The sequence below is a fragment of the Notolepis coatsorum genome (assembly GCF_963971535.1).
Source record: "Notolepis coatsorum genome assembly, chromosome: 8".
Classification (NCBI taxonomy): domain Eukaryota; kingdom Metazoa; phylum Chordata; class Actinopteri; order Aulopiformes; family Paralepididae; genus Notolepis; species Notolepis coatsorum.
The window spans coordinates 148,884,845-148,909,772 of NC_140172.1; the positions used below are offsets into that span (position 1 = coordinate 148,884,845).

General features: G+C 43.7%; 1 protein-coding gene across 1 annotated transcript in view; it reads right to left on the reverse strand.

The window, feature by feature from the left end:
- The window catches only part of dnah12 (dynein, axonemal, heavy chain 12), an 80,096-nt gene that overhangs the window by 38,633 nt on the left and 16,535 nt on the right, over positions 1 to 24,928 (reverse strand). The window contains exons 15-40 of the mRNA XM_084319864.1: positions 24,102 to 24,223; positions 23,880 to 24,015; positions 22,710 to 22,856; positions 22,027 to 22,146; positions 21,753 to 21,909; positions 20,530 to 20,702; positions 19,750 to 19,902; positions 18,590 to 18,829; positions 16,055 to 16,300; positions 15,414 to 15,533; positions 14,509 to 14,618; positions 13,303 to 13,486; positions 11,548 to 11,688; positions 11,364 to 11,447; positions 9,458 to 9,646; positions 8,428 to 8,547; positions 7,782 to 7,970; positions 7,529 to 7,680; positions 6,093 to 6,231; positions 5,549 to 5,715; positions 4,279 to 4,534; positions 3,460 to 3,618; positions 2,778 to 2,915; positions 1,359 to 1,537; positions 696 to 888; positions 92 to 253 (exon numbers count right to left, since the gene is read on the reverse strand). Coding sequence (XP_084175990.1) covers positions 92 to 253; positions 696 to 888; positions 1,359 to 1,537; positions 2,778 to 2,915; positions 3,460 to 3,618; positions 4,279 to 4,534; positions 5,549 to 5,715; positions 6,093 to 6,231; positions 7,529 to 7,680; positions 7,782 to 7,970; positions 8,428 to 8,547; positions 9,458 to 9,646; positions 11,364 to 11,447; positions 11,548 to 11,688; positions 13,303 to 13,486; positions 14,509 to 14,618; positions 15,414 to 15,533; positions 16,055 to 16,300; positions 18,590 to 18,829; positions 19,750 to 19,902; positions 20,530 to 20,702; positions 21,753 to 21,909; positions 22,027 to 22,146; positions 22,710 to 22,856; positions 23,880 to 24,015; positions 24,102 to 24,223 — 4,176 coding nt within the window. The remainder of the gene's footprint in view (positions 1 to 91; positions 254 to 695; positions 889 to 1,358; positions 1,538 to 2,777; positions 2,916 to 3,459; positions 3,619 to 4,278; positions 4,535 to 5,548; positions 5,716 to 6,092; positions 6,232 to 7,528; positions 7,681 to 7,781; positions 7,971 to 8,427; positions 8,548 to 9,457; positions 9,647 to 11,363; positions 11,448 to 11,547; positions 11,689 to 13,302; positions 13,487 to 14,508; positions 14,619 to 15,413; positions 15,534 to 16,054; positions 16,301 to 18,589; positions 18,830 to 19,749; positions 19,903 to 20,529; positions 20,703 to 21,752; positions 21,910 to 22,026; positions 22,147 to 22,709; positions 22,857 to 23,879; positions 24,016 to 24,101; positions 24,224 to 24,928) is intronic.

Below are 24,928 nucleotides of genomic sequence, written 5' to 3' on the forward strand. Positions count from 1 at the left end.
CAGGATTTTCACAAATCCTGTTAAAGTGGTTACCCTGCCTATGGCCTATATATTATGCTCTGTAAGTATCATTATGTAGAGGCCTAGTTACCTCCAAGATCTCTTGCTTCTCATCCACAGCAAACAGGTTTGGCACCTCTCCTGTGTTCAGGACACTGTCCACGTCCTCCAGGAAAGCCTCCTCTTTAATCTGAGCATCAGTCAGCAGGAACACCATCTTCTGACCTTTCACCCCGGCATTCTTCAGCAGCAGCTGAAGCATAATAAACATATCTTGATGATATGCCGATATTTTCCCCAGGTGGTCAAAAAAGTGCAAAAAAAAAAAAACACTGAAAATAATGAAACATTGAAAACTGAATTCACACAAAATAGAACTAAAATGTTTTATGAATCACGGAACCATAGAAGCCTCTTCTTCTAAATGGTAAATGGTGCATTTATATATCTATTTTTATCCAAAGCGCTTTACAATTTTGTTCCTCACATTCACCCATTCACTCACACATTCACACACTGTGTGCAAGGTGCCAACCTGCTCATCGGGGGAGCAATCAAGGGTTAAGTGTCTCGCTCAACACGCTGCCCTGGAGGAGCGGGAATCCAACTGGGGAACCTTCCGATTACCAGACGACCGCTCTACCTTCCTACCTCCACTGTCGCCCCTATCGTTCCCCCCCTCAGTCATTGCTCACCTTAAGGTCGTCCCTCCACTCGTTCATGCCGTAGCTCTTGGAGATCTCTGGCTGGAAGATGTTCATGTGAGCCATGGAGGTGGCCAGGCGGGTGATGGACTGGCGTCCGCTGCCTCCCACCCCGACCAGCAGAGCGTTGCCCCCCGGCTGCTTCAGGACCCGGCTGATACGGGACAGGTGCTCCAGGAGGTAGCTGCGGCCCAACGACACAAGTCAACAAGGGGCAGCGTTTAGGTTCATCACACTGACTGAGATTTCCGGAATCATTTGAAACGAGGACAGTGTACCACGTAACATTTACATGGAGTAATCGGGAGCATGTCTATGTTCCCCGGGTCCTATGTTCCCCGGGTTCTATGTTCCCCGCTTTGATTGATTGATTGATTTAACATTTTAGACCACCAGCCCTGATTCCAAACTCTAACCTTAACCAGTTCGAAAGAGGGCCTAAGCTTAACCGTTCGAAACAAGGCGGACATTAATAATTAATAAAATAATAAAAATGTATAACATTTTCAATCTATTAATCAATCAAAGTGGGGAACATAGGACCCGGGGAACATAGGACCCGGGGAACATAGGGATGATCCCGAGTAATCATGTCATTTAGCGGTTGAATCATGTTCACTGAGATGTGGCTGGTGAACACGTGAACCCTCTCACCGGAAGATGACGAGGTTCATCCGGTTCTTGTGTGTGTGGTTGTACTCCTCCAGACAGACCTCCGCCACCTGCCCGAAGCTCTCCATGGAGGGCACCTCGGCGTACAGCCGCTCCTCACCCTCCAGGTCTGGGTTCATGTAGTCCCCAAACAGAAGGTTACGCATGTCCTCCTCCACCAGCTGGGAGAGCAGGGGAAATTATCACCTTATTAGAAATAATAATTAAAAGGTAATAATTATTAGAATTAGATAAAAAATAAAAAATAATTACTCTGTATTGTATATTGAACACTTTGGTTTTGAACACTTTTGTTTACTTGTTACGTACTTTTGACTTCTATTTTTTATATAATATTACTGCATCCTGTGGCTGTAAAAGCTTTGTTTACGTTTGTAAACACTGGAGTAAAACATCTATATATATTTAAAGGGTTAAGAAAGTTCCATCTACAGATTAGACTCTTTAAAAAAGTTCCATCTATAGATTAGACTCTTTAAGAAAGTTCCATCTACAGATTAGACTCTTTAAGAAAGTTCCATCTACAGATTAGACTCTTTAAGAAAGTTCCATCTACAGATTAGACTCTTTAAAAAAGTTCCATCTACAGATTAGACTCTTTAAGAAAGTTCCATCTACAGATTAGATTCTTTAAGAAAGTTCCATCTACAGATTAGACTCTTTAAGAAAGTTCCATCTACAGATTAGACTCTTTAAGAAAGTTCCATCTACAGATTAGATTATTTAAGAAAGTTCCATCTACAGATTAGACTCTTTAAGAAAGTTCCATCTACAGATTAGACTCTTTAAGAAAGTTCCATCTACAGATTAGACTCTTTAAGAAAGTTTCATCTACAGATTAGATTATTTAAGAAAGTTCCACCTACAGATTAGATTCTTTAAGAAAGTTCCATCTACAGATTAGATTCTTTAAGAAAGAGTCTAATCTGTAAAATTCCATCTACAAATTAGACTCTTTAAGAAAGTTCCATCTACAGATTAGACTTTTTAAGAATGTATTATGACATAGATATTGTAAAAGAAAATCTGGATTGGGGCTTTGAAGTTTAAAGAAAACAAAGAAACGAAAGCATTACATAGATTGTATAGTTAGTTATAAAGCTAACTAGCATGTCCCACATGCTCTGTAAATAACTATGTACAGATACCGAGATGTCACTCCATGTTACCTGCTACCTGTTACTGCACAATGTTGTTTCCTTCTTTTGATTCTATTATATGTACCACTGTATTGCACATCGTTGCGGGCAAGACCACCCGCATTTCATTGTATACCTGTATGCCGTGACAATTAAAACTCTTGACTTGACTTGACTTGATACAGTGAAACACAATACGATAGAAACAAATGAAGGACACAATAGCAGCAGCAGCAGCAGCAACGTCGTCAACTGGACTCACGCGTGGGCCTTGCTTCAGGTGATCGAACACCTGGTGGAAGGTCTCCCTGAAGTGTTCCCTGAGGATGTCGTTCATCAGCACGTACAGCCAGGCCCGGTCCTCGTCGTCCACCAGGCGGTCGTAGTAGACGCGGAACACCTTTGATTGATTGAAAACTTTATTAACAGATTGCAGAATGGGTACAATACAGTACAGCTCAATACACACAATTGTTAAGGGGATGCAGACCAGAGAAAGACTTTCGTCTTGTTTACATCGGGGTCCCCCATTTTCAATTCATCGTAACATATATGACATACATGTAGACAGTACTATACATTTAGACATTGATGACATACCAGAGTACAAAAAGAGTCTAAAAAGAGAGTATATGCATTTGAGGGGGAAGAAATTGTACATTGGAGGAGGTGGTTTGGTGGGGTGGGGGGGGAACTGTACATTGGAGGGGGTTGGGTTTGGACATTTACATGGGCCAGTTTCGAATTGCAGTCTCCCGTAGGTGCTCTTTGAGAGTGTTTTTGAAAGTGGGTAGTGATTCGCATTCCTTTACAGCTGTGGGTAGGGCGTTCCACATTGATGTGGCATAATTGCGAAACGTGTTTAGTCCCTTGTTTGAGCCGAATCTGGGTTTGACATGATTTGTGGAGCTCCCTCTGTTGTTGTGGTCTTGGTATTCACTGACCTCGTGGACGAAGAGTCTTATCATGGTGCGCTTGTTCCCCAGTGACTCCTTCCTCAGCAGCAGGCAGCCGTGCACGACGCGGGAGAAGTCTCGCAGGTTGAAGGTGTAGTGGGACTTGGCCGGGGTGGGAAGCAGGTTCTCCATGGCCTTCTTGTACACCTTGAGGAACACAGAGGGAAATGAGCGGACCAGAACTAAAAAAAAACGTAGAAAGGAAAAAAGTAATAACTTGTGAGTCTAATGAGCTTCAACGCGTGTTCTAATGTATGTGGTAGGAGGGCCGACAGTGGCTCGGGAGGTAGACCGGTCGTCTGGTAATCAGGAGGTTCCCGGTTCGATTCCAGCTCCTCCCGCACAGCGTGTCGAAGTGTCCTTGAGCAAGACACTTAACCAAGATTGGCACCTTGCATGGTTGCCTCTGGTTGCTGTGATAGGGCACACCCTCCGGTCCCCAGCTCACAGCTGGTATACAGCCCTCTGTTGTTGCACGGAATCGAACCAGCAACCGTTCAGTTACTGGTCAGCCTCTCTACCTCGGGGCCCATAAATGGTAAATGGTGCATTTATATAGCGCTTTTATCCAAAGTGCTTTTATCCAAAGCACTTTACAATTTATGCCTCACATTTTACCCATTCACTCACACATTCACACACCGATGGCGGAGGCAACCATGCAAGGTGCCAACCTGCTCATTGCTCAAGGCCAACTTGCTCAAGGACACTTCGACATCTGGCCCGGGAATCAAACCAGGAACCTTCCGAAAACCAGACGACTGCTCTACCTTCATCGCCTTCAAGGTGCGTCTTGAGGGATCTCACCTCCATCGTAGCGGCCACTATCTGGTTGCCCACGGTGAAGCACTCGGGGGGGAAGTCGTTGTTCCGGAGGTAGAACGCCACCACGTTGGAGAAGATGCGCACCATGGTGTCGTCGCTGAACGCGTTGATGCCGACGACGTTGAAGTGGCGCAGGAAGCGGGGCGTCACAGCGTTCCTCCCGCCACCAGGGGGCCCCATGGCCGAGATGAGCTGCAGGTCCACCAGGGTGATCTTGGAGGTGTCCTTCAGGTTGTACCTGTCCAGAGAACCGGGGTCGGAGATTGGGTCAATTTCAATTCAATCGATTTCTACATTTAAAACCACTTTCCCTAATTCATTGAATTGGAGGTAAGTCTATCTCGGCCCTGCAGTAGAAGTGATAACAACTGATTTGTTGATAATGATTCCAATGCATGGTCTCTACTGCAGGTCTCTGCTGATGGTCTCTACTGCAGGTCTCTACTGCAGGTCTCTACTTCAGGTCTCTCTCTACTGCAGGTCTCTACTTCAGGTCTCTCTCTACTGCAGGTCTCTGCTGATGGTCTCTACTGCAGGTATCTGCTGCTTCTGATGTCTTGTAGTATTCTCCTAACAGACCACTCACCAGTTCCCGTGGTCAAAGTACTTTAATATTCTCCTAGCAGACCACTCACCAGTTCCCGTGGTCAAAGTACTTTAATATTCTCCTAGCAGACCACTCACCAGTTCCCGTGGTCAAAGTACTTTAATATTCTCCTAGCAGACCACTCACCAGTTCCCGTGGTCAAAGTACTTTAATATTCTCCTAGCAGACCACTCACCAGTTCCCGTGGTCAAAGTACTTTAAAGGGGAACTATTTTACTATTTCTTTCACTATTTGGGCACTTTTACACAATTCCTGTGAGTCTATGGAACACCTCTGTAATATATATATTTTTTTTATTCATTGTTTTGTATTTCTAATCAAGTCCTCAAAAACAGCATTTTTCTACCTCAAGATCTCGAGCTGTTTTGAGCCTGGGCTGCTAAACCACTGCGGAGCGTCGTGTTCGCCTGAACATTAACATGCAGCGGTGACTATATGACATCACATATAGGCACATTTTCAAACGACTCAGTTCAGTGAGGGTGAATATTGTGAGAGGAGAATTGGAAGAATGTGCCAATATGAGAATTTTGAGACATAGATCATATTAATATAAGTTCACATAGCTAGGAAACAATGCTAAACACTCTTATAAGTGTTTATAAGATAGTTCCCCTTTAATATTCTCCTAGCAGACCACTCACCAGTTCCCGTGGTCAAAGTACTGTCGAAGGAGCTCCACGGGGGGCTGCGCTCCAAACTGCTCCAGAGCGGGCATGTTCATGTCGTCCACGAAGATGACACACTTCTTCCCCATGGGAGGGCCGAACACCCCCTTCCTCCTCTTATCCAGCCTGGACATGATGATGTTCTGGGAAACAAGACCATATAATTGGAAAAAGAGAGAGAGAGAGAGGGGGGGGGGTAAAGGGAAGTGTTTTCTCCTTTCTCATGTTTATAAATAGATTTGACTTGAAGATAGAAAATCAATTAAACATGGTGTTGTTGTTGTACATCAAGATATCTTTTGTATATATATATGATCAGTTTATCTTCTGTATGCAGTGTACTATAGATTCTGTGACGTGGGAGTGAGCAGGTAGTAAGCATCCTGTACACAGGACTCCTTTTACACGTGGCAAAATAAAATCCCCAACCTCTGATATTATATCAAAGAACAATTCCTCCTATTAAAACAAAGATTCCTAAAATGTGAAGGTTCCCGTCTCCGTAGCTCCTCATGCTGACCTGGCTCTGGTTGGCGCTTGTGCGGGCGGAGAAATTGATGAAGAAAGGCAGGTAGCGTTCCTTGTCCAGGTTGTTCATCAGCTTCTCCTTCACATACACGGACTTTCCAGTGCCGGTGGGACCAACAAACAGGATGGGTCTGAGCGGAGACAACAAACAGGATGGGTCTGAGCAGAGACAACAAACAGGATGGGTCTGAGCAGAGACAACAGACAGGATGGGTCTGAGCAGAGACAACAGACAGGATGGGTCTGAGCGGAGACAACAAACAGGATGGGTCTGAGCGGAGACAACAGACAGGATGGGTCTGAGCGGAGACAACAAACAGGATGGGTCTGAGCAGAGACAACAAACAGGATGGGTCTGAGCGGAGACAACAGACAGGATGGGTCTGAGCGGAGACAACAGACAGGATGGGTCTGAGCAGAGACAACAAACAGGATTGGTCTGAGCGGAGACAACAGACAGGATGGGTCTGAGCGGAGACAACAGACAGGATGGGTCTGGGCAGAGACAACAGACAGGATGGGTCTGAGCGGAGACAACAGACAGGATGGGTCTGAGCGGAGACAACAGACAGGATGGGTCTGAGCGGAGACAACAGACAGGATGGGTCTGAGCGGAGACAACAGAGAGCAGTGAGATACATCCATGGAAATGTTGTCTATTTAGCTGCTGTCTATTTTATGCTCATTTTAAAGGGGAACTATCTTATAAATGGCCTTTTTCAGTGTTTAGCATTGTTTCCTAGCTATGTGGACTTATATTAATAGGATCTATGTCTCTAATTCTCATATTGGCGCATTCTTCCAATTCTCCTCTCACAATATTCACCCTCACTGAACTGAGTCATCTGAAAATGTGCTGATCTGTGATGTCAGAGATGTCTCAGCTGCATAATAATGTGGCAGTTGATGTGGCACGGTTAGGGTTAGGGTTACAGTGGTTGGAGCCCAGCCTCAAAACGGCTTAAGATCTTGAGGTAGAAAAATGCTGTTTTTGAGTACTTGATTAGAAATACAAAACAATTAATTAAAAAAAAAAAAAAATTACAGAGGTGTTCCATAGACTCACAGGAATTGTGTAAAAGTGCGCAAATAGTGAAAGAAATAGTAAAATAGTTCCCCTTTAATACTTATTTTATGCCAAATTTGATGTCTGCACTTTATGCATTGCTCTTGATCAGGCAATTTTGTGCTAATTGTATGCCTATGTATTTTTCATTGCTATGAAGCACTTTGAGCGAATACAATTTATTATTATTATTATTATTATTATTATTATTATTATTATTATTATTATTATTATTATTATTATTATTATTATTATTATTATTATTATTATTATTATTATTATTATTATGTGTCACAAGTTTGGGTTAGATTCCTTTAAAGTTTATATACAAACTGAGAATGAGGACACGGCTGGAATCTCACACTCCATAGTTGATGCAGAGGTCCATGAGGTAGGTGTAGCGGACTGTATCTATGGTGGGCACGATGATGTCCTCCACTTTGGTTTTCTTGTCCCCCAGGTTGACGTTCTTGATGGCGTCATTCCAGTGGACCCAGCGGCCTTTCCCTTTAAACTGGAGGCCAGATCACAGAGATCACAGTGAGATTTCTAGATAATAAAAAAAAAAAAAAAAAAAAAAAAAGCAACTGAAAGGCGACTGTTTTCTCACCCTACCTCGTAGGAATAGTCGTACACCAGGCCCTTGTCGTCCATGGGACACTCCCATTTACCCACGGAGTCGGGGATGCCGTGTTTGTTGGCCTTCCCCGACAGGGTCTCCCTGAGGAACTCGTCGAACCTCTCTCTGCTGTCCGCGTCGCAGCTGCCTCCCACGGACCACACCAGGGAGAAGGCGAAGGCCGCCTGCACAACAGAGGAGAAGAGGGAGGTTTAATCTATCCTTAATAATAATAATAAACATTATTTGTATAGCACCTTTCATACAAGAATTGCAGCTCAAAGTGCTTCACAGCAAAGAAAAAAGACAAAATGGGCATAAATGTGCAGACATAAAATAAGTATAAAATAGACAGCAGCAAAAAAAGACAAAGTCAAGGCACGGCATAGAACATCAAATCACAGCGTTTTTCACACTAGGATCTAACATCCCAATAGGCCTCCTTGTTTACGGTTTGATTATCACTGATACACATCTGTAGCTCAAACCACCCACATTCCCATAAAGACAGTAGTCACAAATCAAATTCAATTAGCCGTAGTGATGATCACAGGGCCTTTAACCCACAGTATCAGGCCCACAGTATCCTTAACCCCTGGGAAAGATTGATCATTGAGAACGCACTTGTTCTCAGTGTCTTACCATGATCCAGGTGCGTATGTTTTTGTTCCCGGGGTCATCTGTCACAGGTTCCTTCAGGAGCATCTCAAACAGACGACACAGAGACACCACTGTGTTGCTGTCACTGGTGGACACAACCTCCTGCAAGGGAACAAAACCATCATTCGACTTGAGAAGACATGATGTACCAGCTTAAATTATTAACTAAACGTGAAGGTTTTCTTTTGGACAGCAACGTGAATAATAAAACCGCATGGAGTAAAACTCTTAAAGGAACACGCCAACTTTGGGGGAAATTAGCTTATTTCCCATCTACTCTGGAGTTAGACAAGCAGATACATACCCTTTTCTTCTCAGTGCATGCATTAGGCTTAGGGAACAGCCGTACCGTTAGCCTAGCTTAGCGTCATTCACTGGAAGTAGGTGTGCCAGTGTAGCCTAGTTCCCAACAGTCACAAAATACACTCCAACTACAAAACGTTCCTATAAACATGTTGTGACCTGTGTATTTACCACGTGGAGAATTATACTTTTTTTGTGACATTTCGTTTTCTAAGCAGATATATACTCTGAGCTATTTTTTGCCGAACCACTGCTGCCTGGGCGCAGTGATTTCATCACCTCAAAAGCCCTGTTGCTTTTTGAAAAAAAATAGTTTATTTTCTCCATGTGGTAAATACACAGGTCACAACATGTTTACAGGAACGTTTTGGAGTTGTATTTGGAGTGTATTTCGTGACTGTTGGGAACTAGGCTACACTGGCACACCTACTTCCAGTGAATGACGCTAAGCTAGGCTAAAGGTGCGGCTGTTCCCTAAGCCTAATACATGGACAGAGAAGAAAAGGAAAATGTATCTGCTTGTCTAACTCCAGGGTAGATGTCAAATAAGCTAATGTCCCCAAAAGTTGGCGTGTTCCTTTAAGCGAGGGGCTCTCTACTATACAAAATGTGAATTATTCAACAAATCCTTTCATCTGGTCAGCCCGGGGGACCTTTCAGCCCGGGGGCCCTTTCGTCCGGCCAGCCCGGGGCCCCGGAGGCGACTCACTCTGCAGTGTTTTCGCAGCACCCTGAGGGCCGGGGGCAGCAGCCAGTGGAAGAGCTGGTGCAGCAGAGAGCTGTTGTCTGGGCGCTGCAGGGCCTCTGGCAGGGTGCTCACCCAGGACGCCACCAGGGGCTCCCAGCCCAGCTGAGACGGCTCCATGTAGATCATACCACAGCGGCTCACTGTAGCGGGCTGTAGGAGAGAGAGGGGGGGGGGGGGGGGGGGGGGGGCAGTTAACTAGACGGCTCCATGTAGATCATACCACAGCGGCTCACTGTAGCGGGCTGGAGGAGAGAGAGGGGGGGGGGGGTGGCAGTTAACTAGACGGCTCCATGTAGATCATACCACAGCTGCTCACTGTAGCGGGCTGGAGGAGAGAGAGGGGGGGGGGGGGGGGTGGCAGTTAACTAGACGGCTCCATGTAGATCATACCACAGCTGCTCACTGTAGCGGGCTGGAGGAGAGAGAGAGGGGGGGGGGGGGTGGCAGTTAACTAGACGGCTCCATGTAGATCATACCACAGCTGCTCACTGTAGCGGGCTGGAGGAGAGAGAGAGGGGGGGGGGGGGTGGCAGTTAACTAGACGGCTCCATGTAGATCATACCACAGCTGCTCACTGTAGCGGGCTGGAGGAGAGAGAGAGGGGGGGGGGGGTGGCAGTTAACTAGACGGCTCCATGTAGATCATACCACAGCTGCTCACTGTAGCGGGCTGGAGGAGAGAGAGAGGGGGGGGGGGGGGTGGCAGTTAACTAGACGGCTCCATGTAGATCATACCACAGCTGCTCACTGTAGCGGGCGGGAGGAGAGAGAGAGGGGGGGGGGGGGGGGGGGGCAGTTAACTAGACGGCTCCATGTAGATCATACCACAGCTGCTCACTGTAGCGGGCGGGAGGAGAGAGAGAGGGGGGGGGGGGGGCAGTTAACTAGACGGCTCCATGTAGATCATACCACAGCGGCTCACTGTAGCGGGCGGGAGGAGAGAGAGGGGGGGGGGGGCAGTTAACTAGTCAGTTATATCTATGTTTACAGTCAGGAGAGAGGGGGGGGAAGTTAACTAGTCAGTTATATCTATGTTTACAGTCAGGAGAGAGGGGGCAGTTAACTAGTCAGTTATATCTATGTTTACAGTCAAGAGAGAGGGGGGGGCAGTTAACTAGTCAGTTATATCTATGTTTACAGTCAGGAGAGAGGGGGGGGCAGTTAACTAGTCAGTTATATCTATGTTTACAGTCAGGAGAGAGGGGGGGGCAGTTAACTAGTCAGTTATATCTATGTTTACAGTCAGGAGAGAGGGGGGGGGAGTTAACTAGTCAGTTATATCTATGTTTACAGTCAGGAGAGGGGGGGGAGTTAACTAGTCAGTTATATCTATGTTTACAGTCAGGAGAGAGGGGGGGGCAGTTAACTAGTCAGTTATATATGTTTACAGTCAGGAGAGAGGGGGGGCAGTTAACTAGTCAGTTATATCTATGTTTACAGTCAGGAGAGGGGGGGGGCAGTTAACTAGTCAGTTATATATGTTTACAGTCAGGAGAGAGGGGGGGCAGTTAACTAGTCAGTTATATATGTTTACAGTCAGGAGAGAGGGAGGGCAGTTAACTAGTCAGTTATATATGTTTACAGTCAGGAGAGAGGGGGGGGCAGTTAACTAGTCAGTTATATATGTTTACAGTCAGGAGAGAGGGGGGGGCAGTTAACTAGTCAGTTATATATGTTTACAGTCAGGAGAGAGGGGGCCGTTAACTAGTCAGTTATATCTATGTTTACAGTCAGGAGAGAGGGGGGGCAGTTAACTAGTCAGTTATATCTCTCTGTACAGTCAAGAGAGGGGGGAAGACATATCCACATCAAAGCACAATTCATATGTGTTGGATCCAAAAAGCAGCAGGGAGAGATGGCTGACTTACCGAGGCCTGCGACAGGTCCATGGCTTCAAAGATCAGACTCATCTGATTGGACATCTGAATGATCTCGCCGCTCATCAGGCACAGCTGTGCAGAGAGTACAGGTAATAGTCATATACATGCATAATAATAATCATTTACTCCTGTAATACTAGAAGTAGGCCTATATATATTACACCATATTTACCTTCTTGTTGTCGTCTAGCACAGTGTTCATGCTCTCAATCCATAATGTGTCAATGGGGCCGTCGAAAACCACCCATTTACGGTCCGGTGTCTCAGACGATGCAAACTCACGGAAGGTGTTGGCCACGATCCCATCTGCCCACTGAGTGACAGAGACAGACGGTAAGATGACAGAAACACAGTCACGCAGCTTGTGAATTTGGAGCACTAAAAGAAAAGGCTGACTTCCCAAGTTCAGACACAAGGGGCTTTAAGCATAAGTCTCATTTGAGTGGGTAAGATGGGGTCCAAAATTCCAATTTATTCACTCAACAAGTATGGGATGATGTTTATAATAAAACGTATATAAACTTATAAAATAAACTTAAAACGTAAGATACGTGTGGTGTGCCCTAATAATAAGGAAGAATCCCCTTGTCAAACATCTATGCTACACATAGGGGTCAATCAAAAGGTAATCACATGTGTATTATGTGTGCGTGTGTGCATGTGCGTGTGTGTGTGTGTGTGACGTGAAGACGGTGTCCATGTGGAATACCGCCTTGATGGTAGTCTCTTCAACATCCGCCGGCTCCAGGCACACACAAAGACAAAATCCTGCCAAGTATGTGAGCTACAGTACGCTGATGACTGTGCCATCTTAGCTCACAGTCCAGAGTCTATGCAGCATGCTCTCGACACCATATCCAGCCTGTACCAATCCTTCGGTCTCCAGGTCAACGTACAAAAAAACCGAAGTCATGTCCCAACTCACTTCCCGAACCTCTACACCTCCCAGTTTTCACATAAACGGTGTTCCACTTAAAACAGTGGATCATTTCACCTACCTCGGCTCCACTCTGTCCTCATGCTGCTCCCTATTATTTTATTTTATTAATTTAATTTGCCCTCTAGGCCATTTAACTCACATTTACCATCTACTGTACATCCTCCTACAGCTCTTCTCTCTGACGGCAGGCTGGTTTCAGTACCATCTACTGTACATCCTCCTACAGCTCTTCTCTCTGACGGCAGGCTGGTCTCAGTACCATCTACTGTACATCCTCCTACAGCTCTTCTCTCTGACGGCAGGCTGGCCTCAGTACCATCTACTTCCCCTCCTACAGCGCTTTCCCTCTCCTCCTCAGTGACAGGGTTACTGATAACTGTGGTTTTCTACCCGTCGCTGCACTTCAACCGACCGACTTGACTTGACTTCTCAAGAAGTACCGATCCTGAAGAAGTGAAGCTTCTATCCTCAGGCCATCAGAATGCTAAATGACAACAACACTATGTAACAACCATCAAATGCACTCACAGCACACACACCCACACGCACACACTCACTTTAAACAAACAACTCACTGCAGCACCCACTTTACCCACTTTAGACACCTAAACACACTTTATATATTGGTAAAGAATTTGCACTACAACCCATACCTCATTACACCTTACTGTAAATTGTACCTAAATTGTACCTCATCCCATTTCTGCATTGTACTGTATAGTATATAGTATATTGTATTGTAACTCAGTTACTTTTCTACTATGCATTGTATATTGTATATATGTATATATTGAACACTTTTGTCTACGTACTTGACTTCTATTTTATACTTACTATACTTATTTTATACTTATCTATTTTTATCTAGCACAATCTCTGGAGCATAACAGAAAGAAGCATTTTATATTAAAGTATTCTGTACTTCTGTATGACAACTAATAAAGAAACTTGAACTTGATGTCAAAACGGTACAGAAGCAGGCCCCACCTCATGAGAGACCGGGTCAAACTGTCCAAACAGCTGTCCCATGGTGATGGACTTGGGGTTCACGGTGCGGTAGACGACCCTCTCCTCCTCGTTCTGTCCCTTCTCGTGCATCAGGGACAGCGTGTCGGCCAGGACGTGCAGGACCATGGTCTTCCCAGCAAAGGGCTCTCCCACCAACATGAACCTGATATACCAAGAGAAAAACATTCAGGAATATCCCTCATGATATATTACAGTATCTGGAGGAGAAACTCTCCTTGGCGTGTCTTTGAAAAGGTTAACGGCAAGCACTCTGTGTTTTTGATTGATTGATTGAAAATGTTATTAACAGATTGCAGAATGGGTACAATACAGTACGGCTCAATACACACAATTGTTAAGGGGATGCAGACCAGAGAAAGACGTTTGTCTTGTTTACATCAGGGTCCCCCATTTTCAATTAATCATAACATATATGACATACATGACATACAGATAGACAGTACTGCTACATCTATACATTTATGACATACCAGATTTACAAATACAGTACTGTTTTTGATACAAGAAGAGTCTAAAAAGAGAGTATATACATTTGACTGTACAAGAAACTGTACATTGGAGGAGGTTGGTAGGTAGGAGGTTGGGTAGGTGGGTGGGAACTGTACATTGGAGGTGGTGGGGTGGGGTTGGGTAGGGGGGGGTAACTGTACATTCTCGACGAAACTGTGTCTTGTAAATTGATTAAAGGCCTTTATTATTATATAGCTAAATGCATTCGAAAGATCTACATGTAGACCTGGTAGTTTGCGACACATTAGGTCTTTAATATTTTCTAATTTTAAAGGCTATTAATGAACCCTTTCACTACCACACTACAGAAGGTTACCCCTTTCACTACCACACTACAGAAGGTTAACCCTTTCACTACCGCACTACAGTCGGTTAACCGTCTGTAGTGTGGTAGTGAAAGTGTTGACCCTTTGCTGTGTGGCAGTGAAAGTGTTAACCTTCTGTATTGTCGCAGAACCCTTTGGTAGTGTGGTAGTGAAAGGGTTAAACACATTTCAAACAATAATTATAGACATGAGGTTTCCAGAGTGCCTGCTGACACGTAATCTGTATCCACGCAGTGCCCTGGTTCATTTATGTTTAGAATCCCACAACATAAGTCAAGATAATGTGGAAAATAACTGAAAGATGAATATAGGGTGAGGTTTAACATACCCATGTCTGACTATCATCATCTCATATGTCTGGATCATCTTCTCCAGGAAGACGGGTGTGGGCTGTAGGTTGCGGTTCTTACAGCACTCTGCAGCAGCCTCCAGAAACAGCTGACATGACAGAACATTCATGAAGAGATACAGGGAGAGTTCAAAGAAACCCTGATACAGCACCTCAAAATAATAATAATAATAATAATAATAATAATAAACTTAATTTTTTAAATATAACTTTATTATTTATTTAATAATATTTGTTTAGCACCTTTCATACAGGAATTGCAGCCCAAAGTGCTTCACAGCAGTGATGTAGACACAAAATAGACATAGCATGAGCATAGAATTGGCATAATAATAGACAGGCATACAATTAGCAGATAATTGATATAAAGAAAACCTCCCTGAAAATGTTTGAAAGATTTCTGTCAATCAATTTTAAACCATAGATTACTAAACTATAGATTTTAACTATGGAAATTAACATTTTAAAATTAAGAAAAGTTTTTAATAGACTTCTGTCATGAAAAAATATATATATATATATATATATATATATATATATATATATATATATATATATATATATATATATATATATATATATATATATAAAAAAATACTAATAGATTTCAGTGTTAGAATGTCCAACCCCAAGAGAGGTTCCTGCACAGGTCCCACCCACCTCCAGGGTCTGAGGCCCCGCCCACCTCCAGGGTCTGAGGCCCCGCCCACCTCCAGGATCTGAAGCCCCACTTGTATTGGGAATCGCGCAGAATAAAAGCAATACATAAAGTGCAGACATAGAATGAGCATAGAAACTGACAGAATAAGAGCAGTGCAGTAAAATAGACATACATTTGCATAGAATAGACAATAACAGAAACAGAACAGAGCAACAGGTCCTACCCGATAGTCTGCCGCAGGGAGGAAGATGCCAGGGAACAGGTCACTGGTGATTCCGTTGAACAGTGGGATGTCATGGGACAGAAACTTGGGCTCATTCACATCCTTGATGGACCTCAGCAGCTGGACATGACAGAGAACATAGAGAGCAGCAACCATTACAAACCATAGATGAGGACGGAATAAAGATGGCTGGAATAACGACTGAGGGAATAAAGACAGACGGAACAAAAACTGATGGAATTAAGACAGACGGAACAAAGACAGACAGAATTAAGACTGATGGAATAAAGACTGACGGAATAAAGACTGATGGAATTAAGACAGACGGAATAAAGACAGACAGAATTAAGACTGATGGAATAAAGACTGACGGAATAAAGACTGATGGAATTAAGACAGACGGAACAAAGACAGACAGAATTAAGACTGATGGAATAAAGACTGACGGAATAAAGACTGATGGAATTAAGACAGACGGAATAAAGACAGACCAAACAAAGACTGACGGAATAAAGACTGATGGAACAAAGACTGATGGAATAAAGACAGACAGCATTAAGACAGACGGAATCAAGACCGACCGAACAAAGACTGGCGGAATAAAGACTGACGGAATAAAGACTGACGGAATAAAGACTCACCAGTATGTCTTCGTTCTCATCGGGGAACTTAAGCTTGAGGTTCCCTGCTGCCACCAGTACAGCCTTGACGGCCCTCATGCCGTAGTCATAGTGGAACTGAGAGGAGAGCTGCTCGGAGCAGAGCCTGTAGGTCATGACGATCTTCACCGACAGGGGTTTGGCGTTGAGGAAGCCATAGGAGTACAGAGAGATCTCTGCTATCAGGGCGTAGTTAGGAACCATCATGGCCACTGTTCTGAACAACACCTGTGGGGGAAGAAGACGACGCAAGGCAGTGAGAAACAACGTCATTTTCATTTTCATTTACATTTAGCTGATGCTTTTATCCAAAAGCGACTTACAAATTGTGAACAACAAGTCAGCAAGAGAGGTACCTCTTGGGTCAGTGACATTGTTCATCAAATAGTAACAGGCTTGAGTGTTACACTCTGAGTGCACAGTAGTATAGACATATTAAGATTCCTCAAACAATTAGAGTGCCACAGAACACTGAACTATCCACACACAAGCACACATGAACACACACACGACACGCACGCTCACACACTAGCAGCCACTTAACACTTTAACATGAGCGGGCACACACTCATGCCGCACACTTATGGACAAAAGGAAAGGCCACTTTAAATTAGAATAACAGGAACAGTGTATTGCACTACCAAAGCTACCTAGCATGTCCTATATGCCCTGTAAATAACTATGTACAGATACCGAGATGTCACACCATGTTACCTGTTACCTGTTTATTGCACAATGTTGTTTTTTTATTGGATTCTATTATATGTTGTACCACTGTATTGCACATCGTTGCGGGCAAGACCACCCGCATTTCATTGTATACTTGTATGCCGTGACAATTAAAACTCTTGACTTGACTTGACTTGATCATACCATTCATTCAAGTGCAGGGTTAGGGAATGGCTCATTGAAAACCAGAACTGTCAACACTGAGGTGTCTGTATGTGTGTGTGGATATGGTGCGCCTGTCTATGTCTGGGTCTCTTAATATGTCATGATGTGCTCTGTCCTTGTGTCCATGACTGTATTGTGACCTGTATCCCTACTATGTCTATGTGCTTTTGTTGTGTTTTTATTCTAATGTATTTATCTTGATTTTATTCTGTTTTTATTGCTAACCCTTTTTTTTTTACACAGGATTTTAGCCTGTACCTTCTGGCAGGGGGACTGCCAATGGAAATTAGCCTTTTGGCTAAAATTGGGTGCATTTACATTTGTAAAATGTTTTATTAATGTACACTGTCCCCCTTGAACAAATAAAGTAAACCTAACCTAAACCTAACATGATAAGTAGTAGTAATGGTAAATGGCTGCTTTTTACATAGCGCTTTTATCCAAAGCGCTTTACAATTTGTTACTCACATTTTTACCCATTCACTCACACATTCACACACCGACGGCGGAGGCAACCATGTCAAGGTGCCAACCTGCTCATCGGGAGCAATTAGGGGTTAAGTGTCTTGCTCAAGGACACATCGACACGCTGCCCAGGAGGAGCGGGAATCGAACCGGGAACCTCCGGATTGCCAGACGACTGCTCTACCTCCTGAGCCACTGTCGCCCCTGTATAAGTATAGTAGCATAGCAGTATAGACATATTAACATGATAAGTAGTAGTATACGTATAGTAGCTTAGTAGTAGAGTACATAGTAGTAAAAAGACAGTAAGAAGGTTTGTTTTCTTGTTATTTCTTTCTTTCTTTCTTTTTTACCTTTTTTTTATTCCAGATTCTTATTTGAAGAGGTGTGTTTTTAGTCAACGGCGGAAAATTGGCCGGGTTTCATAATTACGTAATGATGACACTGCACATACATAACAGCCCAAGATATCACCATACCATATCACCATAGATACCAACAATATTGGACTAGTGTTAGATCAACTGTTATGGTTAAAAGTAGGGCTGTCAGTTTATCGCGTTAATTAGATTAATTAATTACACAGCAAATTATCACGTTATGAAAATTAACGCAAAATGTATTAAAAAAAAATTAAAAAAAATTATATAAAGAAAAATAATAATTGTATCTCATTTATTCCATAAGAACATAGAATAAACATTTATAGATTTTTTTTTTTTTTTTTTTAATGGCCCATTTGCATGTTCTTGGTATCTGATTCTAAGGACATCTATGGATCTCAGGGAATGTATTCCCAGTGTCAGAAATACTGTGTCTGTTACTAGGCTTGAGTAAATTGTAATGAACCAAATGAGAATATCAATTCAATTATTATTTTTTTTTATCTTTGACTGTGAATAACACCATGCTAAAATTGACCAGACCTGAAAAATCTAAGCAAATGAATAAAGAGAAGATGATTAAACAGAAGGTTTTGTAGATACAGTACTGAATTCTGCCATCCGGACACATGCAATTTGAAATATGATTATAGAATATCAGGCCTAAAATGGTTATGCGATTCAAATGCGATTAATTAGATTAATTAATTAATTACAAATCCTGTAATTAATTAGATAAATGTTTTTAATCGCCTGACAGCACTAGTTAAAAGACCTTGAGGTTGTCGGGCAGCTCCGAGCGGCCTGCGTAGCCAGGGTTCATGGTGATGGACACGAAGCAGTTGGGGTTCAGTTTGAGCATCGTCCCCTCGAAGTCAAAGTACTCCAGCTTCAGCTCAACGGCCCTCTGGATGCAGAGCACCTGCTGGGCCACAACCGACAGCACCTCCAGCTCGATGCGGTTGAACTCGTCAAAACAAGCCCACGCGCCAGAGGACGCCAGACCTTTGAAGAACTAAAACAAAAAATATATATGAATTACAAAAAGATTAGACACAATTTTTAAAAAAAAAATAAGATTTTATAACAAATATTATAACAATTATGCTTGATGACATCTCTTGAAATCTCTTTTTCAAAGTCAAAGTCAAAATAAAATTTTAGATTTGCTATTTTACATAATTTCTAGCAAATTATTTTAGCTCTATTTGAGCCCTTTTTAGCTCTTCTTTTTAGCCCTACGTATTTGTCCATCTTTGTTTTTAACACATACTAAATAATTGTATGTTATACATTAACTGTTTTTAAATGGCTGTTGGTGCTGTGATGGACATCTGAATCTCCCCTCTGGGATAAATAAAGGTTTTCAATCAATCACTTAACTCAAGACTTGTGTGATGTGATGAAAATTAATAAGCAGCAATGGAACCAAAACGTTTGAGATGTCCAGGTAGTGTTACCTTCCCCATAGTGAGGTAGTGTTACCTTCCCCATAGTGAGGTAGTGTTACCTTCCCCATAGTGAGGTAGTGTTACCTTCCCCATAGTGAGGTAGTGTTACCTTCCCCATAGTGAGGTAGTGTTACCTTCCCCATAGTGAGGTAGTGTTACCTTCCCCATAGTGAGGTAGTGTTACCTTCCTTATAGTGAGGTAGTGTTACCTTCCCCATAGTGAGGTAGTGTTACCTTCCCCATAGTGAGGTAGTGTTACCTTCCTTATAGTGAGGTAGTGTTACCTTCCCCATAGTGAGGTAGTGTTACCTTCCCCATAGTGAGGTAGTGTTACCTTCCCCATAGTGAGGTAGTGTTGCCTTCCCCATAGTGAGGCAGTGTTACCTTCCCCATAGTGAGGTAGTGTTACCTTCCCCATAGTGAGGTAGTGTTACCTTCCCCATAGTGAGGTAGTGTTACCTTCCCCATAGTGAGGTAGTGTTACCTTCCCCATAGTGAGGTAGTCCAGGCCGTCAGAACAGTTGAAGACCACACACTGTACAGCCAGTGCCTTGGCCAGGTCCTTAGTGGTCTCTGTCTTCCCCGTCCCTGCCGGGCCCTCTGGGGCCCCCCCCAGGCTCAGGTAGAACGCTCCTATCTGAGACAGAGAGAGAGGGAGAGAGAGAGAGAGGGAGAGAGACAGAGAGAGAGAGAGAGAGAGAGAGAGAGAGAGAGAGAGAGAGAGAGAGAGAGAGAGAGAGAGAGAGAGAGAGAGAGAGAGAGAGAGAGAGAGAGAGAGAGAGAGAGAGAGAGACACAAAGAGAGAGACACAAAGAGAGAGACACAGAGAGACAGAGACAGTGTGTGTGTGTGTGTGTGTGTGTGTGTGTGTGTGTGTGTGTGTGTGTGTGTGTGTGTGTGTGTGTGTGTGTGTGTGTGTGTGAGAGAGAGAGAGACATAGAGAGAAAGAGATAGATAGATAGATAGATAGATAGATAGATAGATAGATAGATAGATAGATAGATAGATAGATAGATAGATAGATAGATAGATAGATAGATAGACAGACAGACAGACAGACAGACAGACAGACAGACAGACAGACAGACAGACAGACAGACAGACAGACAGACAGACAGACAGACAGACAGACAGACAGACAGACAGACAGGATAACAGACATAAACATATTATACATATATATATATACAGTATATGCGTGCATGAAAAATATATTAAAATGGGAATTTGTGGCGTAAAGATATTTGTGTATTAGTCAGTTTACCAGTGTTCTGTAACACCTGTCAGTCAGTGGGGTGATGACCAGTCGAGGGGAGTTCCCCAGGTACTCATAGGCGTACTTCACGTCACAGTTGATGATGCGAACGCGCACATTCTCATTGTTCCAGTAGTAACGAAGCTGAGCGAGCCACTGGAAGTCTGTGTCATGTGATACACCTGCAAAGACAATATATAATGTTTTTTTTTTTTTGTATCTACTTTTTCTCCTATTTTTCAATTTTTCTCCCATCCCAATTTCATATTGTCCAATTCTACCCTCCCCTGTCTCGAACGCTGTTAGGTCATGCCTCCCACAGGCCGGCTGCAATGTGGACCAAGCCTTGCATCACGTGTCCCCTCCGGTACTCGAGGAGGCAGCCGTCGCATCTTTTCACCTGCACAGCGCGATCTCTCAGCGGCGAGGGTCTGCGTGGGAGGGACACGCCGCCCCCCGTTGCTTCCCGATTCTGCTGCGCAGGCGCACCAACCGACCTGTAGGAGTCGATGTCCACAACGTCCGATGCTCACCCACCAGCTTCCCACCCCATAACACTGCCAAGCTGGTAGCAATGCCGAGAGCTGGGCTCGAACCCAGCGTCTCCTGCATTAGTGGCGAGCGCCTTGCCCACTGCGCCACTTAGCTTTTTTTATTTGTATTTGTGTCCCACATTGTCTGCATTTTTACTTCATTGTACTTTAGTTTGTATCGTATATTGTATATTTGTAGTGTTGAGACTTTATTCCTCTTTTACTTTTTTTTACTGTATGAAGCACATTATCAGGGGCTCGTACAGAACCTGTACTTTATACGTGACAAATATAACAAATATAATTAGGGATGCTCGATATTGGCTTTTTTACCAATACCGATATACTGTATCTGTATATTGTCCAACTCTTAATTTCCGATACCGATATCAACCGATATCAACCGATACCGATATATGCAGAGTTCCCCCCCCCCAAAAACGGAATAATTTCAGGTAATTAACATTACATATCTCTTGTTGTGGAATTAACACAACATTATGCATACTTTTGACAATAAATAAAATCAGAATTTGTTCTTACTTGCTTGCCTGGGTAAATAAAGGTTATAGAAATGTAAAAAAAAAAAAAAATTATATTTTCCGATATCACATTTTAATGCCGATATCGGCCGATAATATCGGTAGGCCGATAATATCGGACATCCCTAAATATAATATATAACTTGAAACTTGGTACCGTTCTCTATCAGCTCCATGACCACATCCCTGGCGTGGACGTCCATGGTGACCAGCGCGCCCAGGGTGGTGCGGGTCTGCTTGGGCAGCTTCCCTCTCACCAGACCCACGATGTCCTTCAGCTGACCCTGCAGCTGCTGGTAGTACTTCTTCAGGCCCTGCGGAGAGAAAAAATGCACAGTCGCCATTAAAAAATAAAAAGAGTTTATATAGGTATGGTTGTAAGTTTCGAAACTGAGGATTGGATTGGATGATAAAAACACACAGGGACCTACATCAGCTCCTCCTCTGATGGCCTCGTGCACCTCCAGGGTCCAGAAGATCTGGGAGGTGCAGAGCACCACCTGACCGGGCCACTCCTTCACCCATTGGCTACGGGGGGTCTCGCCGTAGGCCTGCCGATCAAGACACCACAGACCAACCAGGCAGTAGTCACTGACTCACATTCTCATGTTGACTTTGAGAAAACACAGGAAGTTCTAAGTAAATGGTAAATGGTGCATTTATATAACAGCTTTTATCCAAAGCGCTTTACAATTTTTGTTCCTCACATTCACCCATTAACTCACACACCGATGGCGGAGACGACCATGCAAGGTGCCAACCTGCTCATTAGGCCCCAACTGCTCCCGATGAGCAGGTTGGCACCTTGCATGGTCGTCTCCGCCATCGGTGTGTGAATGTGTGAGTTAATGGGTGAATGTTAGGGGTTAAGTGTCTCGCTCAAGGACACCGGGAGGAGCGGGAATCGAACCGGGAACCTTCCGACTACCCGACGACCACTCTACCTCCTGAGCCACTGTCGCCCTCTAAATAAAATGTTATCTTCCGAGAACCACCTTGACTGTCCAAATATAGAACTGATCTAAAAAAATATATATATATATGAATTTACTTGCACACACAACAAGGCGTCTTAGTGGTAAATCACTGTGCATTGCATTAACGATCCGCTCACCAGTCTGGAACGGGCCACTATGTCTCTGACACTGCGAATCATCACGTCCTCCACCTGCACCAACCACTTCTCCACCGCTCCCCGTGCCTCCGAGGTGGAGATCAGCTCGATGAGCTCCACACGCTCCCCTTCACTGCTGTACATGGCCTGGACACAGAGAGAGAGAGAGAATCATGGAGCTCAAAGTGAGTGAGAAGATCTTAAAGAACTTCTACTCGTGCACAATAGAGAGCATCCTGACTGGTAACATCACGTCCTGGTTTGGGAATAGACTGCAGAGAGTGGTTCGTTCAGCCGAACGCACAATTGGACGGGGGCTTCCCCACTCTCCAGGACATTTACACCAGGCGTTGCAGGGCCAATGGTAAGAGAATAGTCAAAGACTCCAGCCACCCAAACAACTGCCTCTTGGCACTGCTGCGGTCAGGCAAGCGCTACCGGAGTCACATGGCCGGCACAGAGAGACTCAAAAGGAGCTTCTATCCCCCAGGCCATCAGGATGCTCAATGACTCTATGCAACACTAAACCATCCAATCTATATTAATTGCACACACATCCACATGCACACACTCACTTTAAACATTCACCTTTAACATTCACTTTAGACACTGTTATGGTATCTATTCATTACTAAAATATTTGCCTTTCTACCTCATCTTTGCATTTTTGCTTTGTACTTTAGTTTTGTATATTGTATATTTTGTATCGTGTTTGGTCTTTATTCTTAAAATGTTTACTGTATGAAGCACAATTTCAGAAGGGCCATACAGAACCAGGCATTTCACTGTAATGTACATGTACCTAAAATGTGACAAATAAAACAAAACTTGAACTTGGAGGCGGAAGCCAGAGCTGTCTTCAGTTTCTGCGCCAATGATTGGGCTTTTCATTCAATCTACAAATATAATCTATATTGATCGATTGTATTGCATTCAGTTTTACACATTTTTTACCAACCAAGTTTTAACAATTTAACCTTAGTTTCATTTAAGGACCAGCATCACTATGAGAATGGAATATAATTATGTAAAACAAGATCACGCTAAATGAATGCACAAAACCTCATCATCTTTACTAGACACAAAGAACAAATTCCTTTTAATAAAGTCAATGGATCATGGCACCATGCAACAATAAGTTGAGACTGAGCGATCACAAGGACCACTTGCCTGGATGTCCAGGTTGGGCAGGAAGTCCAGCTTAGAGATGCCCTCGAAGCACTTCTTCAGGTGGGGCTGCACACGCAGAGGATCCTTGGTCTCAGACAGAATCTCCAGCATCTCATCATTAGACAGGAAGAAGAACCTTGGTGGTGGTGAGAGAAGACATGACTTAACAAAGACGTGAACTGGGGAACAAAAAGGACACTAAAGTTTTGTTTTCTTCCCTACCGTGGAAAGAAGAGACGCTTCTTCTCCAGGTAGGCGTTCAGCCCCTTCATGATGGAATCCAGAAGGTTGTTGCAATCCTGGAGTCTCTCAAGCAGCCCAGGCAGCGAGGTTGCTGCTAGAATCTACAACCACAAGACATCTCAAATTAGATTAGATTAGATCAGCGACAGTGGCTCGGGAGGTGGGGCGACAGTGGAGGTAGAGGTAGAGGTAGAGGTAGAGGTAGAGCAGTCGTCTGGCAATCCGGAGGTTCCCGGTTCGATTCCCGCTCCTCCCGTGCAGCGTGTCGATGCGTCCTTGAGCAAGACACTTAACTCCTAATTGCTCCCGATGAGCAGGTTGGCACCTTGCATGGTTGCCTCCGCCGTCGGTGTGTGAATGTGTGAGTGAATGAGTAAAATGTGAGTAACAAATTGTAAAGCGCTTTGGAGAAAAGCACTATATAAAAAAGCAGCCATTTACCATCAGATTAGATTCAAATGTTTTGTCATCATACAGCACAAGTACAGTACAACAAACAGAGGTTTGGCATCCAACCAGAGTGCAAATGTAGCAGCAAAGTGCAACAGCAATATACAATGTACAGGTGATTAAACTGGGTACAAAATATAGTACGATTGAGTGTAGTGCTAATCAGATGTATGTACAGAATTGTAGTATAATAAATTAAAACAGTATGACTGATTACTACTTGCCAGCAGCGTAACTAGTAAGAGTAGGATATGTACAGATATGTATATAGTAAAGGACTATGTGCAGGTAAGTACAGACAGGTGAGGATAGGTATATATGCGGTGAGAATAAATATATATATATATATATATATA